Source organism: Podarcis erhardii (assembly GCF_964252035.2).
Source record: "Podarcis erhardii genome assembly, chromosome: 7".
Classification (NCBI taxonomy): domain Eukaryota; kingdom Metazoa; phylum Chordata; class Lepidosauria; order Squamata; family Lacertidae; genus Podarcis; species Podarcis erhardii.
The window spans coordinates 64,308,074-64,325,266 of NC_138511.1; the positions used below are offsets into that span (position 1 = coordinate 64,308,074).

Sequence of the window (17,193 nt, forward strand, 5' to 3'; positions counted from 1 at the left end):
GCCCCCTGGAGGCTGGCCAAAGCATGTTATCAGATCAGCTGCTGGGAGTATTTTAAGTGTTTACTGGGGCAAGCAGGTAGGTAGAATAGAAGTTGGTCTGAAAGTATGGGAAGCTGCTTCCAATCCGAGTGGGCAAGTACAGGGCTGAATGGGCCAGTGGCCTAGTTCCTTACGAATCTGGGGCATATGTTCAATTAGTTTCTTAGGAGTAGTTGTGATGGGTTTTTATGTGGTGCTTGAGTTGCATTGAGTGCAGCCAAAGTCATCCCACCTCTTGATTGAGAGATGTACCAGTGGCTTTAGCGTTGAGTAGAACTCTCTGCCCATACAGCAGAGGACCAGCATGGCTGATAGAAAGTGACAGGAGCCTTATTAGACACTTGGCCAAAGACAGGATGGAGCCAACCTGAGAGCTAAGAGCCACATGGGAATTTGAGATGTGTAAACAGAACCCTTTGGTTAGAGAAGGACAAGCAGAAAGTCACAGGCATCTCCAGGTAAGAACTAGTGATGTCTGATATCCTGGTGAGCTGCTGTCAGTCACTACTGACAATCATGGGCTAGATGGATCAATGATCAGACTTGCTATAAGGCTTGATGTGCTTATGAGTAGACGGCAGGCCGCCTGTCTGATCAGAACTGCCTTTCCTTTGTGAAATCCCCTGTAGGATATCTATAGATGGAGACCCTGGACTATGAAGACGCTGGCAGACATTGGAACCCTAAGGTATCCTTAACTTCCCTGGGTCACCTACTCACCTGTACATCTCCCCCATGTCGGGTACCAAGTGAGGGAGATTCAAAATTGTATTTTTAGTGTCTTGCATAAGCAGGAGCAAACCTGAACAAACCAAAGTCCAACCTGGTCCAATTTCTCAGAACTTGAGAGGCCTCATGAATTTGTCTAGTTCTGTTTTAAAGACATCTAAGCTAGTGGTAGCCATCTCTACATCCATAGGTTAGCTATGAACTGTGCGAAGAGAGATGTCTTTTGCATGTCTTGAATTTACTGCCCGTCTATCATTGTAAAGTGATGTCTCCTGCCTGAAGGCTTCATCAGGCAAGGAAACAGGCAGTCCAAACAGGACAGGGCAGAAATTGGACACTGGTGGTCCATAACACATGGGACAGGCCTGGCCCTGATCCGCCAACTGCCCATCACTGCCCTAAAGCACAATGCGCATGGTAAAGTCTCAGTTGGTTTCTGGTCACGACTCCATTCCCAGAGGAGCCCATGTGCTCAAATGGAGCCCTCGTCTTAGGGGAGGACCCAAAGTGTGCTGAAGGTCCCTGGCTCTGATCCTGCTACCTGCAACTTGGGGGAGCTGGGCCTTGACCCCAAATTTGATTCCATTTGCATTTAGAGATGAACCTCCCTAATTCACACTTCCTGACACAACACGTGCATCGAAGCACAGCCATCCTTTGAAATTCATACTTCTCTGAATGTTGTGATGCAGTTCTCTAACCTAGAAATGTGAACAAAATTGTATATACCAGGGTTAAGTGTGCATAAAAATGCATGTTCTGTGAAAACAGAATTCAAAAATGTATTATGTAAGGGGAAATTGCACTGCAAAAATGTGCATAGGCAAAATTACATACTAAGAAATCTGGACTAAAATGCTGCTTGATTATTACGAGGACATGCTTTTTTAAAATTTGCAAATGTGGAGAACTTAGGAGTTGAAAAAGGAGAAACTGAAATTGACAGATCCAGTCATCCCTACCACATACATATAAATTAAAACCCTAGGATGGTTTTTACACTGTAAACTATCACCAGCAGAATGGATGTGCGTGGAATACATATATATGTTTTTTGATGCTTAGCCCTCCTCCAGAGGCAGGTGATAGTTGTATGTTTATTAATGATTCCGCCCCCAAACAGACTGGTTGGAGTTGGGTTAGAAGGGAGCATATGTTCTGCCTCGGGGCACAGGAACAAGCACTGAATCCCCCACTGACAGGGGAGATAGGAGAGGCTGTGTTGGAAGAGGGCAGAGTGGCAGCCTCTGGAATAAAATGAAAAGGGGTCCCACTTTAAGCCACAGAACAAAAGAGTTTGTTGAGGGGGTGGGGTTTTCAAAACAGAGTCATCAGTGGGACACTTCATTTTTTCTAGGAGCTTCATCATTTTTTATTTTATATTTATATTTTTAGGAAGAATTCAAATGAAGTACCTGGGTTTTCTCATCCACCCCCCCCCAACTGATTAGCTTTCAGTGGTGGTGGTGTTTTTATAAACAATAAGTTTATAAACCTAAGGGGGAAGAAAATGAAAAATAAAAAGACCATGCATGGGTTGATTTTAAAGATAAAATAAATGACATGTAAAACAGTCCTGCGCCTCCCCCCATATTGTTGGACTCCCAAATCCCATCAGCCAGCAGGGCCTTGAGGCCTTTTCTAGTGGCCCTCGGCACCATTTTACATCCCTCCCAGCCCTTATCAAAGCCTGGGGTAAATGAGGTGCTGGGCTTTGGGAAGGAGGCATGAGGGCTCCGACAGGGTCCCAGAGGCTTCCCACCTGCTTCTCAAAGCTTGCTTAGTACTTTCCCAGCTTTGGGAAGGAGGTGGAAGGGCTCCAGGACCCTGCCAGAGCCCTCACGCCTCCTTCCCATAGCCTGATGTGGCTCTCAGGTGGATTTGGGAAGGCAGCAAGAGGGCTGGGAGGGGCATCAAACTTTGGCCTTGCTTCCCTCTGCGACAAGGTAGTGTGTGGCCTGCAGGTTCCATGTCCAGTAATCTAGCAACCCACTTTGGATGAAGTTGGGCTACCCTGATCTAGAGCAGTGTTTCCCAACCTTTGGTCTCTAGCTGTTTTTGGACTACACTTCCCATCATCCCTGACCACTGGTCTTGCTCGCTAAGTATGATGGGAGTTGTAGTCCAAAAACAGCTGGAGACCCAAGGTTGGGAAACACTGATCTAGAGGACCACAGCTTCCCCACTCCTGGTGTATAATTTCAATATGTAGCTTGGCAGCAGTGGAGTCCTAGGACTGAGGGGTGAGTGCAGCCCTATAAGCCCCACAACTATCGCTCAACTCCCTCCTGTCCCCCATGCCCAGATCCTTCCACTTCCACTTGTTGAGAAGCCTGAGCATGAGATTTAGTGTTGGGTGCAGCATTCAGCATCTGAAAACCAGCTGTTTTTGTTTTCTAAAAATAGTTTCTAGTCCTTATGCCCATAGGCATGAGCTTGAAAGTGTGTGATGAAAGCTCAGAAGTCAGAGGGGCTGTATATCCCCTCCACTGGCAAGGGGGCTGGGCTTTGTGCCCCAAACATAATTCAAGCAACCACAATATATGGGGCTAGATGACGGGAGCTCCATACCTTAGTGCAAATGGTGGCTCCATGACCTTCAGCTGTGCTGCCTGAAGCTTATGGGAGTTGTAGTTCACACCATCTGGACGTCACTGGACCAGTGGAGGCTGGAGTAGAACATTTGCATGCTTTCTCTTTAAGTTTCCACAAGTAAAAGACTTAGAAGGATCTTCATTAATGAAACCAGATCTTTCAAGGAGGGGGTCTGATTTCCCCTTGGGGCTTCAAGCCCCCATTAGCCCCCTGTGGCTGCAGCCTTCCTGCCTGGATTTGCATGGGTCAAAAAGGTTTTTGATTTGCATCATGAACAACGGCCCTGTCTTGTCCAGAGCTCTGTTAAGAAAAGCAGTTTCTTGGGAAGTAGCAAATACCCGCAATTTCAGTATAGGTTTCTGCTTTGTTTTCGTGTTGTTTTTACTTTTTAAAATGAGCAAGGAAAAAATAAATAAATAAAGCTAGCGCATTCAAGAGTTTCCTCTGCTCCACAGACAGCTGGCTCGAGTTAAGCGACATGAATGCACTTATTGGATAACTACCTAATGGCACATTAGCACCGAACCAAATGCCTTAAAATGTCAGTTCCCATTTTGGAAGACGGCTACATTTGTTTTAATGGTTAACAGTGGTCCAATTGTGTGGGCAGCACTCAGAACCAGGAGCTAGATCTCAATAAATTAAAATAATGGGCTGTTCCACTTCATGTTTCAAGCAGAGCAAAGGGATGTGAATGAAGCTTGTGTCTTTCAAAGTTGCTTACGAAATACCACGTCGTTTGCTATCTCGTGCCCTCGTTGAGGTGGATTGAGATTCCATGAGTGGTCTCAGGATTATGATGCTCTGGGCCCAGTGGCGGAGAGCAGGTAGGGGCGGGGCTGGCACGCGTCCTGGGGGTGTGGAGCCCAGCGCAGTGGGGGGGGGGTCCACCCACAATGGAACCCCACCGGCATTGCGCTGTCGGGGGCAGTGCGCTCCCCCCACACTCCTCTTCCTCTGCCAGTGTCTGGGCCATGTTAATTATGAAATAATAATTTTGGGGGGAAATAGTAATAAATCCTATGTTAGCTTCAGTTATGCAAGTAATCTGCTTTACACATACACAAGTATTTTTGCAGTAAAATTCTGTAAACCAAAATGTGTTATCAGTGACATGGCTGGAACTCATGGTGCAAATTTTGGCATTGCACGGTGTGCTGCCAAATTTTCGACCCTAAAGTCCGCCACTGAGGAGGCTTAGGCCCCAGGTCCAGTCCTTGGCTTCTCCAGGCAGAACTTGGCGATTCATCCTGCCTGAAATCCTGGAGAGCCACTTCTGGTCAGTGCAGACAATATTGAGCTAGATAGAACAAAGTTATGACTCCGTATACGGCGGCTTCTGATGACTCTGTGTCCTGCCCATTGATTTCAGTAGGTGTACTCTTAGTAAGTTGCAAGAGTCTTGGACAGAGGCAGCCATCCTTCCCAGAGATATTGAAATGGAACCAGGATTAATTTGCTCTCATTATTCAGAGGGTGCAGCAAGGATCTCTCTTGTAATAATCGGATAAACCAGACTCTTGTGGCAGCTGCGAAAGACCCAGGCAGATACACTATCTGCAAATGGAATGATATGGTGTGGTACTTGGCTTTGACTAACAAGACTTACAAAAATATACTTTCAGCGCTGATTCGTTTGTATTTATTTCCTTTATTAACACTTGCTTGAAGAAACTTGGACCTCCTGTAACTCGGTCAGACATATTTTTGGCTTGGCTATTTAATTTAAGATGTTTCTGTGGAGAGGGGGAGTGGCCTGGGGGGGGAGAGTTTTGAGGGCCAGATACTGAGGACTTGGGAGCTGCTATCTTTTATGCTGCAGAGGAGTGAATCTCAGCCCTGTGACATCTTCCATTACGGCTGGGAAAACAAATCCCTCTTCTGCATCAGTAATAAAAACTTTGTAGCAAAGGTGAGAAGTTGGGGTCTGGCCCAGTCTGCACAACTGAGGCTGCCTGGATTCCTCTCCCTCCTGTTGTGTAAAAGATCCCTTAATAAGGCTCAGTCTGTTTTCCAGACAGGTGCCTCGTACCAGGGGAGAAGCAGGTAAATAAGCCAAGCTAATTGCTAAATAGCTACTTGCCGGCTCTGACAGGAGAGCAACAGCAGGAGCAGCTGAGGTTAAGAACTTACAGGAAGGGGAGGGAAGCCCTCCGATTCTGGCAAACTTAATACAGGCAGACATCTGTAGGTCTTCCCTCCCCATCCATTCACTCGCACACATTTAAATTGTCTCTTCTCCCACACTGGGGCAATGCTCAGGGTGCCCAATTGTGAACGTAAACACACAAAAGCAAACACGATGGTGCTGAACATGTAGCTCCCAAAAGCACAAGACTGCTGCTTTTAGGCCCCATCTGCTCTACACATCTAAAGCAATATCACACCGCTTTAAACAGTCATGGTTTCTCCCAAAGAATCCTGGAACTGCAGATTGACTGAATCCAATAACATCTGCAGGACCACAGGCCAGTCACCATGGCTTTAAAGGGTATAACCTGCGTCGTGAAGCAATGGCAGACAAAGCAAATTGGTAGTCGATGCAAATGTTTCAAAGCAGGTGCTAGATGGGAAAATCCACTTGAGCTGCTGAGATAATGTCTAGCTCAGCCCTTAATCATTCTTTATATGCCTCTGAAATAATCCCCCCCCCCAAAGTATGACATTTCTGTTTTGACTAAAATATCTATACCCTTTTCTTACATGGTTTTAGACACACTTTTGCCACCACCACTATTTGAGAGGAGGTGGTACAACTCTCTGAAAGGAAAATGGGCAAACCAATTTAGGTTTGGGATAGCTATTACCAAGTTAAGGAGGGGGAAATACATGATGGAAACAAAAATATTCCTGATTTATATAGCCATGCGTTTGAATTTTTTTGTGGTTACAAATGCAGCAAATTTCTAACAAGGTGTTTAATGTTGCTTTCCAATTAATGAGAGGTATTATTGGGGGAGGGCAGGATTCTGCTCCCTTAAAGGCCAATTACACCTGTTTTCTTTATAAAGTACAAAACCTGTTTTTACAGGTGAAAGAAAAATGTATGTCCCCACCTACCCCAGCTTAGATTTTTTTGTATTTGAGTATATCTGATATTCCTGCATTTGAGCATTCATATTTACCTCAGTGTTTCCTTTCCAAGCTTTGAGGGAACAGCAGGCAAATTGGCCGTGAAAATGTGACTGGGATGAATCACTGAATGGATAAATCCCCCAAATATTTGCTTCAGCTGGTGAAAGATTTGAGGTTAACCACTGCCAATGGTTTTAGTAAGGCAGCTGCCCCCCTAGTCCCCTTCCATATCTCATTTGCTTCCAAAAAATATTAAGGCAATTAAACCAAGAGGTCTTTTATGTGTGGTTTTTTAATAACAAAACGAAATGAAACAAAAGGCTGCCAACTTTATTCTCACGATGACCTGGGAAGACAATGATAAGTTGTTCTTTCAAATGTGTTCAACTGATGTCTTCAAGTTCAATCTTGTGGACACCATAATGAACGAGTCTTGCAAGGCGTGATTATCTAAACACAAGAGCTGTGGTGGTTGTACACATAGATGTCATGCATGAGAAGATAGAACTCAGTGACAGCTTCTGATACAGTTCCCCTTCCCTTAAGTGGCTCCCTCCAGACATATCTGAACTATTGTGAGATCACTTGCGAGCCCACAATAATGGCAGACATAAGCCCCCTCTCGGTGAGAGCCTGCTGTACCCCTGGTGGAGTTCTTGGATGTTAACAATTGAGTCTTGGAAGCAAACCACTGGTTTGCCTTTTGGAGCAGGGTGATGTTCTGTACCTGATTATTCCATTTTTGAAGTGGTATCTTACCTCCTGTTTAGTCTCGGTTACCTAATTATGTTGGCTTATTTGTATTGCTTTATACATTGTTTAGTTTGAGCTGTTAAATTGTTGTTGTTTAGTCGTTTAGTCGTGTCCGACTCTTCGTGACCCCATGGACTAGAGCACGCCAGGCACTCCTGTCTTCCACTGCCTCCCGCAGTTTGGTCAGAATCATGTTTGTAGCTTCGAGAACACTGTCCAACCATCTCGTCCTCTGTTGTCCCCTTCTCCTTGTGCCCTCCCATCTTTCCCAACATCAGAGTCTTTTCCAGGGAGTCTTCCAGGGAGCCAGTGTGGTGTAGTGGTTAAGAGCGGTAGTCACGTAATCTGGGGAACCGGGTTCGCGTCTCCACTCCTCCACATGCAACTTCTGGGTGACCTTGGGCCAGTCACACTTCTTTGAAGTCTCTCAGCCCCACTCACCTCACAGAGTGTTTGTTGTGGGGGAGGAAGGGAAAGGAGATTGTTAGCCGCTTTGAGACTCCTGAAGGGGAGTGAAAGGCGGGGTATCAAATCCAAACTCCTCCTCCTCTTCTTCTTCTTCTTCTTCTTCTTCTTCTTCTTCTTCTTCTTCTTCTCCTCTTCTCATGAGGTGGCCAAAGTATTGGAGCCTCAGCTTCACGATCTGTCCTTCCAGTGAGCACTCAGGGCTGATTTCCTTAAGAATGGATAGGTTTGATCTTCTTGCAGTCCATGGGACTCTCAAGAGTCTCCTCCAGCACCATAATTCAAAAGCATCAATTCTTCGGCGATCAGCCTTCTTGATGGTCCAGCTCTCACTTCCATACATCACTACTGGGAAAACCATGGCTTTAACTATACGGACCTTTGTTGGCAAGGTGATGTCTCTGCTTTTTAAGACGCCATCTAAGTTTGCCATTGCCTTTCTCCCAAGGAGCAGGCGTCTTTTAATTTCGTGACTGCTGATCACTGCAGATGGTGACAGCTGTTAAATTAGGTTAGCTTATTTGTATTGGGAGGGTTTCCACACTGCTTTCTTCCAATTGTTTCACCCGTGCAAGTATTTTCGTTTGCCTCGTGGAACAATTTCCCCTCTTCCCCACCCCACATGCTCTGTTGTGGGGGATTATCCAACCCTCACAAGGAACTGGGGGACAGGGGGCACAGGGAAAAGAGAAGGGAGAAAATCCCATTGCACTAGCAGGACTGGTTGCACTGGTTCCTGCTGGTATGGCAACTTTGTTGAATCTGGACCATAGTTTTCAACAATGTTGTGTGGATTGAGTTTTTTAAAAGGACTTACTGATATTAGAAACAGTTATAAATAATCATACTATGTTTTGAATTGTTACGCTTACTGTTCATTTCATATGTTGTGAGCCACTTTGGGCATAATTTTCAGGGGAAGTGACATACAATTAGGTAGATGATGAAGATGGTATCTGTGAAAATGGAAAGGAATAGATTATTTCACACTAAAGGGCTGAAGTTGTTAACATACCCTTCCATGTTGCTTCTCTATGGTTTAGTAACCATATCTATATTAATGCCCATGTAGGTCTATTGGCTGTATTGCTAGTGGGAGATCAACTAAATGGTAGAAATTTTGAATTCAGAAGCAAGATATAGCTCAGAGTTTTAGACCATGCAAACCAGGCAAGGACAGAGTGAGAGGATTCTTGATGTCAACTGTGGATTCTCTGTATCCTATTATTCTAGTCTTAGTCACTTCTTCATATTTCCACAGCAATTTGTAACTACGGTGGTACCTCGGGTTAAGAACTTAATTCATTCTGGAGGTCCATTCTTAACCTGAAACTGTTCTTGACCTGAAGTACCACTTTAGATAATGGGGCCTCCCACTGCCGCTGCACCGCCGACGCACAATTTCTCTTCTCATCCTGAAGCAAAGTTCTTAACCCGAGGTACTGTTTCTGGGTTAGCGGAGTCTGCAACCTGAAGCGTCTGTAACCCAAGGTACCACTGTATATTAAAAAATCCTCATGAAAATTTACCAGCATTTTAGTGCAAATTTCTCCTAATAAAAATATTTGTTTGCAGTTCTAATTCACACAATTCCCCCTAAAATAATGCATTTTTATGTTTTGCCCAAAATTTTATGCACAATTTCTCTATTATATGCATCTTAGTACATGCAAGTTGATTAGAGAACTGCATCACAAAATTTGGAGAAATATGAATTTTGAAGTATAGCTATGATTTTGGTTTGCAAAGTGTGAATTAGGTAGTTTCTCATTTAATTGCAGACAAAATCATGTGACAACAGCCCCTTAACACTGCATTGAGAAAGCCTTTTCTTTACTGCTGTTTGTAACAGGATTGGGCTGTCCCTCTTTTCCTCCCTTTCCTGTGGGCTCCAATGGAACTCTTCAGCAGAAGGATGAGGTGGATGGATAGCTCGGGTATCACCATAGAGAGTTGGGCCCAGAGAATATAGATATCACCTTTTTCAATAATGATGAAATCAATACAGTAAACATTTTCCCCCAAATATGTCAACTCATCCCAGAGTGCTTGCTTTTGGGCTTTTCATTTTTGTTCTCATAGATCCAACTCTATTTCATTGTCAACATTACAAACACAGGGATGGAGGGGCTTGTTTCCAAATAAAAAGAGGTTTTATTAAGATAATGACTGACATTTTGTTTGTTTGTTGTGGTGGTGGCATTGTACATCTATTGCAGCTTTTTAAGAGAGACAACAGCAAGTACAAAAGAAAAAGAAAAAACCAAACCGGGCTAAATGTCTCTAATCATTAGCATCACAGGCTATTGTCCATGCTACCAGGTTCTGTATCCAAAACTTCATTCCAGAAAATTCCAAAGACTGACTTAGTTTTCAAAAAGTTTTTTTTTTTTAAAGAAGTCCCAACTTAATTGGATATAAATAACGCGCACTGGACATTTTAAAACTTTGATTTAATTACACATAAATAAATATATACAGATTTCAAAACAGTTCGGTTTGGCCTCCTTCAAGTTCTTTCTTGTGCTTTAATTGTTTATTAATTTATTATTATAAGTATAATCATTTATTCATTATTTAATATTACTAAAAAAATTGAAAACTCAAGGAGTGGAGGCTGGTGGTGTAATCTCACTCATCCTGGGTCCAGGTCAGCTGAATGACACCTCGACAGAACAGAGCATTTGCAGGGGACTCTGTTCCTTTTAGGGGAAAAACTGCTGAAACGTGTGTATTGGTGCGTCTGGTCTAAATCAGACAAAACCCACTGTGATTTCCAATTGGTCAAAACATGTAAACGAAGTCGCAGAGCTGCTCAGTGGCAGTGGAACAGGTGAGGTTCCTTCTTCCTTGACCCATAAGTCTGCAACGGAGGTGAACATCAGCAGACACCTTGCTTGCTCTTTCTGCCTCATCTCTCTGGGCCGGTTCCATGAGGCAAATTAAAAACATCCCCCTGCCCTTCTTGACCCCACTAAGACCTCTTCATTTTACATTGCTCACTTATCTCTTGGAACAGCTCAACATTGCATGATTATGGGCTTTTCAAAGAAAATGTATTTTTTTAAAAGAAAAAGTAATTGCACATGTAACCTGGCTTTTGGTATCCACTACTGAATACCCAAAGTGTCAACAGCAACCACCAACTGATCTTGATTTTACTTCCATCTCTGTGAGGCCCATGTGGATGTTCCTCCTTCTCCAGTCACATTTTGTTGAGTTGGTTTCGTCTGTCACAGTTCAGAAAACATGGCAAGAGGAAAGGAGGGCGGGTCTTCGCTGTTGCTGCTTTTCTTTTCCCAACGTCGATAAGACCCAAGCCTCCTATCTCATGAACTGGGAAAGGGGAAAAACCCTCTGACTGGGCAGGCTGGGGAACTGTGGCGTCATTTCCGATGCTTCACTTCCTTCTCTGATGTTTTGGAGTCGCCGACTGGGTGGCCGTTGCCTGTGCTGTTCATGAACATTTTATCGAGCCCTTTGAGCGACTCCACCAAGTAGTTTTGGAACGCTGTAAGTGCCGCGCAGATTGCCGGCCCCCCAAAACCATGAGTTATTAAGCTGAAGTGGGTCAAGCAACTCTGAACTCCGGGTTCCAGAATGAGGGAAGGGCGGCTGTTTCCAAGGGGAGAGCGATCTTGGGCCATCAAATCGGCAAACTCTTTGCAGATTTGCCTAGAATGAGAGAGGGGGAGATATAACCTTAAACAAAACAAGAAAAAAAATGACACGAGCAGGTGTAGCTTGGCAGCTCCACTGCCACAGGCCGGGGATTGCTTCCCCTCTGTGGCAGGAGGAGGAGGAGCCACCATGTCCCAGGCTCACACGGCAGCAGCACATCTGGCATTGCATCTACACATTGCAACATGTTTACATTTTAACTAAATTGTGCCTTAGAACAGAGGTGAGTAGATGGCTCTAGAGATAGAAACTGCAGGAGCAGAAATTGCTCTTGTGCTCTGGTCCTGCTGAATGGTTTCCCACAGGTATCTGGTCGGCCACTGTGAAAACAGGAAACTGGACCAGATGGGCCATTGGCCTGACCCAGCAAGACTCTTCCTATGTTCTTAGGGATTGCAGTAAATTAACAAGTAATATAATAATAATAATAATTTATTATTTATACCCCGCCCATCTGGCTGAGTTTCCCCAGCCACTCTGGGCGGCTCCCAATCAGTATTAAAAACAATACAGCATTACATATTAAAAACATCCCTGAACAGGGCTGCCTTAAGATGTCTTTTGAACGTCAGGTAATTCTTTATGTGTTTCTGATTCCCAGTGGTTCACTGATAGCAAATCCAAAAAGCTCCACTGAAATAAGGCTGCTGAAATCAAGAAACCTTAGGGCAGGGGTGGGGTACCAAAGGCCAAATGTGGCCCTCCAAACCTCTCTGTTACGCCCCTCAAAAGTCTCTCCTGGCCTGGCTTCACAGCTAATAACTTTTGCCTAGCTGGAATTTGTCCAGCTCTAATACTTCCTCTGCCTTCAGTTGGTGGATGTTGGGGTACCAGTGAAAAACAAATTGGATCCCCCAAGGCTAAAGTCTGCTCTCTCCTGCCTTTGAGAACTAACAGCTTGGACTCTTCAGAGTATTTTGTGTGTGTGTACTTGTAACCAGTATAATTCATAGCTGGGGAATCTGACTTCTCCAATAGGAGAGTCTGCAAATTTATGGTTTGCAGCCTACAATTCATTTGGTGATTTTATGAAACAACAATTTTCTCATTGCTTTTTGAGAGTTTGGTGGGCAGAGAAATTGCCTGGAAACTGTCTTGTAATGGGATCTGTCTTACAGAATTTAGAACACCAATCAAAACACTGAAATACAGGCCTGCCGAGAAAATTGTTCAGCACATTTGGGGATCTTTGCACCTGAGAATCTGTATACAATGAAGGCAGATAAAGAGATATGTTTGGTATGTCTGTGTGAGAACTACAAAGCTTCTTTGGAATCTTTGGAGCTGTAGGACTCCAGTCCCATCAACCCCAGCCAGCGTAAGCAATGGTGAGGGATGATGGAAGAGTTGCACATGAGCAACATCTGGAGAGTCAAAGGTTCCCCAGCCTTCAACTACTAACTAGTTAACAGTACTAAATAGTTCACAACCATCATAACAGAACTCTAAACAAAAATAGAAACCCGGGAATTGTAAATAATTTTTAAATAAGTAAACAAAAGAGCTGCAAAAGATTCCAGGGAGAATTTGGAAACTGTTTCAAGTATAAAAGTATTAAATGTTCAAAGCTGATGTTTAAAATTATTACCTTAAAATCTCTCTGCATGGCCTAAGATTAACATTATCCTTCACAGAGTTGAATTCCACATTTAAAAATTCTATTTCCAAAAGAAAGTCATGCTTGAATTCTGACATTGTGCCAGGGAAATGTTTAAGCTAGACTTCACCAACCTTCCAGGTGTCCTAAACTAGAGTTCCCAACAGCCAAAATTAATTCAAAATTAATTTTCACAACTGTGGCTCTCCCTTTTTTGGAGACTCTCCCTTTTAAGGCAAAGGGGGAAGGGTAATTGTATGGACTCTATACTCACTTGGTTGCTAATAGCATGTTCTTCCGAGCATGAAGCTCACCAGGGTCGGAGTGCTGGCGGCAGAGGTACTCCGCTGCAGCCTTAGCCGGAAACTCTGTTTCGCACACATAACCGAAATCTCGGGCAAGGTGAACAGCCTCACCTGCAAAAGAAATATATTCATGAGCATGTATGGTCTTGTCTGCTACTGATACTCAGCATAATCAACTCTGCATGGGGTGGAGCTCATAGGGATGTCAATTTCAGTTTCTCTCAGTTTCTGATTTTTCTAAGCCAAACTCCCAACTTATCACTATCTCATGGTGAAAAAGTCAAAGTTGCTTGGCAATCTCTCTCTTTGTGCATTTTGCTTGTGATCAGGAGAGTTCTATATAAAGCAGAGTAGCCTTTGGAGAGGCAGACTCTTAAAAGCATGGGTGAAATATGTTAATTTCAGTTTCTCAGTTTTTTGTTTTTCCACTCTGAAGCTCAGTCCTCCAAATTTTCATATCACTTGGTTGTTGTTTTAAAGAAAGTCCTCATGAAAACACATCAGCAGTTTAGTGCATTTTTATCCTAATATACATGTCTGGATACAATTTTGCCCATTGTACACATTTTTCACAAAGTAATTCTATCCTTCATAAATTCATTTTTTACGTTATGTTCACTAAAACATGCATTTTTATGCACACTTAACAAGAAGATGCATTTTTGCACATATTACTTGGATGGAGAACTGCATTGCAAAATCTGGAGAAGCATGAATTTTAAGGATGGCTGTGTTTCAGTTCACATCTTGTTTTGGAAAGTGCAAATTGGGTAAATTTGCCTTAAAATGTGAACTGAATTTAATTTCTGCCCATCCCTACGTGTGGGTCTCTAGACTTTTCAACAGCATGAATAAGCAGGGCTATCAGCTAAGTATAAATCTCCTGCTCTTTGACCTGACTGAGCAAAGCAATTGATGTATTACGAAAGCCTCAACATAGGTGCCAAAATTTAGTAAATAAGGTCACAATTTAGAAAACAAAAGCTGCTGCTTATTATTAGAAGAAAGGTTATTTGTAATGTTTTAAAAGCAGATATGCTAATAGTATATATATTGCTGGTTCTTACGTAGTCCAAACAGCAGTATACTGTGTACACACAAACACACACACACAAAGTATAGGTCAAAGTGCTGGTTTTGACCTATAAAGCCTTAAACGGCTCAGGACTGCCAGATCCTGTGCTCATCATCTGAGGCCCTTTGTGTACCTCATCCCTGAAAAGTCTGGAAGGTGGCAACACAAAAATCGTCCTTTTCTTCAGTGACTCCCTCTTTTGGGAATGCTCTCCTCAGGGAGGCTTGCCTGATGCCTTCATTACATATCTTTAAATGCCAGGCAAAAACATTTCTTTTTAACCAGATCTTTGGCTGATTAACATTCGATGTCCTTTTAAATGTGTTTGTGGGAAGGGGGTTATTGGTTTGGTTTTTTGTTCTTGTTCATGTTATGTATTTTGTGTTTCTCATTTTGTATTTTTATGTTGTGAAGCGCCCTGTGAACTCCAGATGAAGGGCAGTATACAAATTTAAATATACAAATTAATAATAATAATAATGGCACGCACACATGGGAAGCATCAGCACAGGGGGAGAATCGTAGAATTGGAAGGGACTCTGAGGGCCATCTAGTCCAACCCATAGCTGTCAACCTTCCCTTTTTTTGCGGGAAATTCCCTTATTCCAGTGCCATTTCCCGCTGCTTCCCGATGCTATCACAGATTGTTAGATATCCTGTAGACTATCCCCAGGACAGGTGAGGCTGCTGATCCCTTATTTTAAAATCTGAAAGTAGACAGCTATGGTCCAACCCCCTGCAACGCAGGAATGTCAACTAGATCATAGTAACAGATGGCCAACCAACTTCTTAACAACCTCTGAGGAAGGAGAATCCACCACCACTTGTGGGAGCACAGGGGAATTGTTTTGCTTCTTATATTATGTATTTTGTGGTTTTATGCTGTAGAAACACCCTGTGAAATTTTAATAAATAATAATAATAATAATAATAATAATAATAATAATAATACTGGAGCTCCAAGGTTTGCAGAAGTACAGAAAATCTACAGGGGCGTGACTGTAAGAAGGCCCAGTGACAACTGAGTATTCTCAGCAGGCATAGGGGAAACCAGGGGGTGTAGAATTGAAAGGAGTGGCTGGAAGCCTGAATACAGTCCCATGCCCACTGCCCCACTGCAGAAAAGGACACTTAGGTCCCAAAACTGATACAGATGGTTCCCTATTGTGTTGCTTGGACACGTCTCCCTATCCCAAGTACAGTGGAGTACATTTTATTTTTTTGAACATTTATAACCCATTTCTAATCCATTAGAATATCAGAGCAGGGTGCAAAGCATGAAATAACTTAACTGAATGATGAAACAATGCAAAATTCCTAAAGCATAGGACAGAACTGCCAAGCGTCCTCTTTTGGTTCAAATGTGCACACAGCCATGAGAACTAGAAACTTGAGAAAGTTTTTAAGCAACTTAAAAAAGCTGGTTCTGCTTGGGTATCCAAGAGCAGATTCTGCTTAGAACGGCTAAAGAGCAGCCTGGCATCCCAGCACAAGCAGGGTGGAAGCAATGCTCTGGCAACTAGGTTAATGCACTTGGGATGGATGGCATAATCCAGCAATCAGCAGGGGAGCGCAGATGAATTAACTCTGTCTGTCTAACCAGGGTTTCAGAAGCTGAGCATGATCAATTGCCATCAGCTCTGATTACTTCCGCAGGGATGCCTGAAGATGGATCAATTTCACCGATGAGAGGGCATTTCCATGGAATGATGGAAGACCCCAGCCTGAACGCCATGCCCTAAGGAAGCCTCAGTGCTCATCACAGACAATGCAGACAGGGCCATCTCTTTCTCTTACTTCCTCTTGCCTTCCATGTGAAAAGCCATCAGATGTGCACCCTCCTACCCAACCCCAACAAAAAGAAAAACGCACTACTCGATGGTTGATCTGGGGTTGCAACACAGCTGGAAAAGGGGGTGGAGTAGAGCTTTACATGCCACCCAAACAGAGAGAGGATTTGAGGAACCTCTGCATATTATTATTATTATTATTATTTATTTAATTTGTTAGTTGCTTTATCTTGCCCAGGGCAACCCAAAGCAACTTATAACCAACCAACCAGACAGACAGACAGACAGACAGACAGACAGACAGACAAAATCTCCACATAGATACATTAAAACCAAGAGAAAAAAGTAAATGGATTAAAAACATACATGAGTTCAAAGCCAGAACTCAGTTCCAGCACCTCTCAGGTGGCCACCATTGTCATTATAAAGGAACAAGGGAGGTGTTCACAGTGAGCTCCAGCATCTCTTTTTCTAGAAAAATAGCACTGCATATATATGCACATGCTAATTTGCATGTATAGCTGCAAACTGAGAAATAATGACTATAATTTAACCCTGTCCTGCAGGCTCACAGGTCATCGTCAGGATGTTTTGTAGGGTTTACAAATTTATTTATCATTTAATATAGAAATTCCTAAATTCTGCCTATGGTCCCCCCCCTTAATATGTAGAAAGCTCTTCGTTATTGTTGAGTGGCCCAGGTTACAGACGCCGCTAACCCAGAAATAGTACCTCTGGTTAAGAACTTTGCTTCAGGATGAGAACAGAAATTGTGCTCTGGTGGCGCGGCAGCTAAAGTGGCACTTTTAGAATGTCAAATTGCCACACAGGGAGTGCAATGGAGAGGATGGCAGCATGTGAGCAGTTTGTGCCTTCTTTCCCCAACTGCCCCCTTTGAAAATCTATCTGCTCTACATGTCAGACAGGTCTAGGAGAAATGTCTTATATGCATGAAAGGGACCTTTTCCTGCTAAGCATGAATGTTGGGTGGGATAGGGGGCAAGGAGGGGAGACCATGGACCAGACCCAAAGGCTCTGTAGGATGCAACTGGCCTGTGAGTCCCACGGTCACCCATACATTAATGTATA

The 17,193-nt window shown here is 43.5% G+C and overlaps 1 protein-coding gene across 5 annotated transcripts in view; it reads right to left on the reverse strand.

The window, feature by feature from the left end:
* Positions 1-9,787: 9,787 nt before the first annotated feature.
* The window catches only part of TFAP2E (transcription factor AP-2 epsilon), a 74,012-nt gene continuing 66,606 nt past the window's right edge, over positions 9,788-17,193 (reverse strand). For all 5 annotated transcript variants that reach the window (XM_081871705.1, XM_081871707.1, XM_081871704.1 and 2 more), the window contains 2 exons: positions 13,209-13,350; positions 9,788-11,331 (listed from right to left, as the gene is read on the reverse strand). In XM_081871705.1, coding sequence (XP_081727831.1) covers positions 11,043-11,331; positions 13,209-13,350 — 431 coding nt within the window. In that variant the 3' untranslated portion in view covers positions 9,788-11,042. The remainder of the gene's footprint in view (positions 11,332-13,208; positions 13,351-17,193) is intronic.